Source organism: Amblyomma mixtum, chromosome 5 (assembly GCF_055824585.1).
Source record: "Amblyomma mixtum isolate Tamu chromosome 5, ASM5582458v1, whole genome shotgun sequence".
In the NCBI taxonomy this organism is placed as follows: Eukaryota; Metazoa; Arthropoda; class Arachnida; order Ixodida; family Ixodidae; genus Amblyomma; species Amblyomma mixtum.
Window position 1 is genome coordinate 184953285 of NC_143016.1, and position 3276 is coordinate 184956560.

At 54.1% G+C, this 3276-nt stretch overlaps 1 protein-coding gene across 1 annotated transcript; it reads right to left on the minus strand.

Moving 5' to 3' along the window:
- Positions 1-903: 903 nt before the first annotated feature.
- On the minus strand, positions 904-1576 carry LOC149345098 (uncharacterized). Its single transcript, XM_089542724.1, has one exon. It carries the CDS (start codon positions 1480-1482, stop codon positions 904-906), a length of 579 nt encoding a protein of 192 aa, XP_089398850.1. The 5' UTR covers positions 1483-1576.
- Positions 1577-3276: the final 1700 nt, after the last annotated feature.

Sequence of the window (3276 nt, forward strand, 5' to 3'; positions counted from 1 at the left end):
TCCACGGCCAAGACGCTCACCTCTCCGAAGGCTATTCTGTGGTCGGCGCGCTCGCAATGTTCGGCGATGGGGTATGAATTCCGAATTCATTAGCCGGACGTCATTTTCGTGTTGCCTTATTCTTTGATGGAGGTGTTTTGTTTTGGCGACGTATGAAGCCTGGCACTTGGAGCATGGAATTTTCTAAACGTCACTCGGTTGTTTTTTTCTGGGGACGCGATCTTTCGGTCGTCTTAAGAAGCGGCTTATTGTCGAAACAGGTTTGTGATCCACGTAAATTCCATGTTTTCCCAGAATGCGTGCTAGTGCCTCGCTGGTTCCCCTCATGTATGGAAGCACAACGCGCGCGCATTTAGTTGTTGGCTGTTCCCCCTGACGGCGACCAGCGCATTGAATAAAGCCACGTGTGTAGCCATTCTTCTGCAGATCGGCGAAAACGGTGGCCTCACATGGTCACGCCATAACAGGCTTTCACGCGTGCGATAGCCCAGTTGGCGATTCAAACTGCAACGCATTCTTTAAAGCTAGCTGCAACTAGGATAATAATATTGTGAGGTCCAAAGAATCTTGTTAATTTCTTTCTCTCAATGTCCACTAGTATTCGAATATGTAGACACTAAAAACTAGCTTTACTGTTTTTTTTTACATTTGTTTTTCGAATCGTTATTGTGGACGACTCGCCTTATCCGCGCAACTGCTTGGTTACCTAAGTGTCCTCGTTAACGAGGCAAGATGGTAAAATAATACTTTCGGGATGTCCCAATTCTAAGCACTTCATAACTTTAATGAGGTATTGATCAGCGAGAAGAGAGGGAACAGCGGTCCTTTGGGAAGCAAAAGCGATTTCTGCCAAATCAGCAATTGGTTGGCCCTGATAAGGGCCGTTTGTGGCGGTCCTGTTGTTCAAGCCTGGGGGTACTGGCGGGCAACGGCCTCGACGAGTCGCAGGAAGGGGTCCTGGCACTTTGTCCGGCCGTTTATGCTGGCCCACCAGAGCCAGTTCAGGTGGGACTGAAGCAGGGCGCGGCTTGTTCCACCGGTGCGCGCCAGCACGCGCTTGGCTTTCTGCCACGCTTGCTCGATATTCTGAGTGTGCGCACCGGTGGCCGGGTCGACGAAGTTGTCCTGGTGGCACACTGTGTTGTGTTGCAGGTCCATATCACCGGCCGCGTCCTGTAGAGCCTCCAGGTTGTTGTAGCCCCGCCACTCGTCCGTGACTACCTTGGTTGTCGGCAGCACATTGTCCCTGATGATGGCTTTCAGGGTGTCGCCGTCCCGCTTCTCAACTTCAAAAAGTCGGGTCTCTCCCGTGGATACCCAATAGAGGCCGACGACCCAGGGCCCTCTATCTTCTACGCCGCCGTAATTGCCGTTGAAACGGCCTGGCACGCCGTCCCCAGCCAGCAGACGACCCCGGTTCGCCTTTCGGCGACCGCGGAACAGCGACTCGTCGACCTGAACTTCCTCTCCGGGGCCACCCATGCGTGGCCTCTGTAGCAGGTCCTTGGCCACAACTTCACGAATGAAGTTGGTCCAATCCGTGCGGGCCTCCGTTCCGAGCTTAAACCGCCCCTGGGTCCACTCGGAAGCTACCGTGGCGTTCATTCCTTTGGCTGTGGCGTACATCAGCCAAAGGACCTCACGCCGCGACATCTTCACATGGGTCGGTCGGCGGCATCCCTGAAAGCGAAGAAGCTGGCCGTGGCCTGACGGCCCTGAAGGACAGCTTCCCCGTTTTCTTGGGAGAGCTCTTTCCGGCAGGCGCCGCAGCGGAAGGTGGGCCGAGGACCCTTCGGACACTTGCGCATCCGTGTTACCACAGAGCCGTGCAGGTTGGCTTACCGGGGTCTCCGCAGATCCCCCAAAAGTGTTGACTTCTCAGGAGTCTTCCACGGCGCTGCGGGTCCGATGACGGGGCTGTTGGTGCTGCTGGGAGCAGCCCGTAGTCCCGGCAAAATTCGTCCAGGGCCTTTTCGTCGTTCAGCATGACCGCAAAACTGATGATGTCCGGGTCCACACGCACTCCAGCGGTAGCCATGTTATAGGCAGAAAATAGCGTACTGAGACAGCGGACAACGAAACTCTCGGGTTAACTCGCACAACCGGCTCGCTTAAATACGGTGGCGTCGATTACTCATACCTTGAGATGGAGAGAGGGAAAGACTGCCACACTTTGACAGAACACAAAGAACAAGAAGGGAGACAACACTATCAAACTTTGGTTTGCACCCTCACCCCACTGCTGGCGGGGTACAAGTTTCCCAAGAAAGTGCCTCCCGCCCAAACTGAGGGTGAATATGAGCAAGGAGGACAGTGAAGAGGAGCAAGCTCCTCTCCTGGCCCCAGCTGGGCCTGCCCGACTGCAGGGGGGGGGGGGGGGGGGTGACTCTGCCCGACCCTCTCTTGCCTCCTCTCCGGTCTGGCTGGCGCTGTGCAGGAACTCGGAGATATTTTTTTCGGGCAGCGGAGCCACTCATTGCAAATCAAAGCGAGCCGCCGCCGGCCTCGAAGAGAGCGCGCACGTGAACTAGCGAACAACCGACCGAAAAGAGCAGCAGTCGGGAAAGGGAACTTTACGTGTGGGCGTTCCTCCTCCTCTAGCATGCGTGTGGTTTGCTTGCTCAACGATAGGGGTAGCGACGATCTCTGCCCGACAGAAAACAAATTCATGTAAACGCAGTGGGGTCGGGCTGATCAGCCCGACATCTGGAGCACCCCGACCCGACCCGCAACGTCGGGCTCCATGTATACGAGGCTTTAGTGACAGCCATACCCCATGCCAGTTTACTGGCATTGTTCGTCAGGAATGAATGAGGCGGACCAAAAATTGGACGTCAAGTGACGCCTGGTCCGAGGGCATATCAACAGGTCCACCATTCAGACTTGTTAGTCCAGCCCTTGTACTGTGTGGTTCCCTCTTGTGTATGCGTCTTGCTTGTCTGGAAAAAAAATACTTCAAGAGGGCCAACAGTCCATCGTGTGAATCGGCCTTTACTGGCAGCCGGGTTCCGCCTACACTGCGAAAGCAAGCCTGTGCGACCGAAGATGGCGTCCGCGACTCCACGTCTTCTGATATATAAAAAATTACTTTTCGCACATTTCATTAACTGCATTCCATCTTCTTAACGCTTGTATGCTTGAAGTAGTTATTTCTACTGATATTGAAGCACATTTTCTTGCTTTTCATTATATTCTCCCAGCTGACCTCAACGTTGACCACTTAAAAGACAACTGCATCACAAAACCATCACCAACAAACTGCGAAGCTGCTCAAGT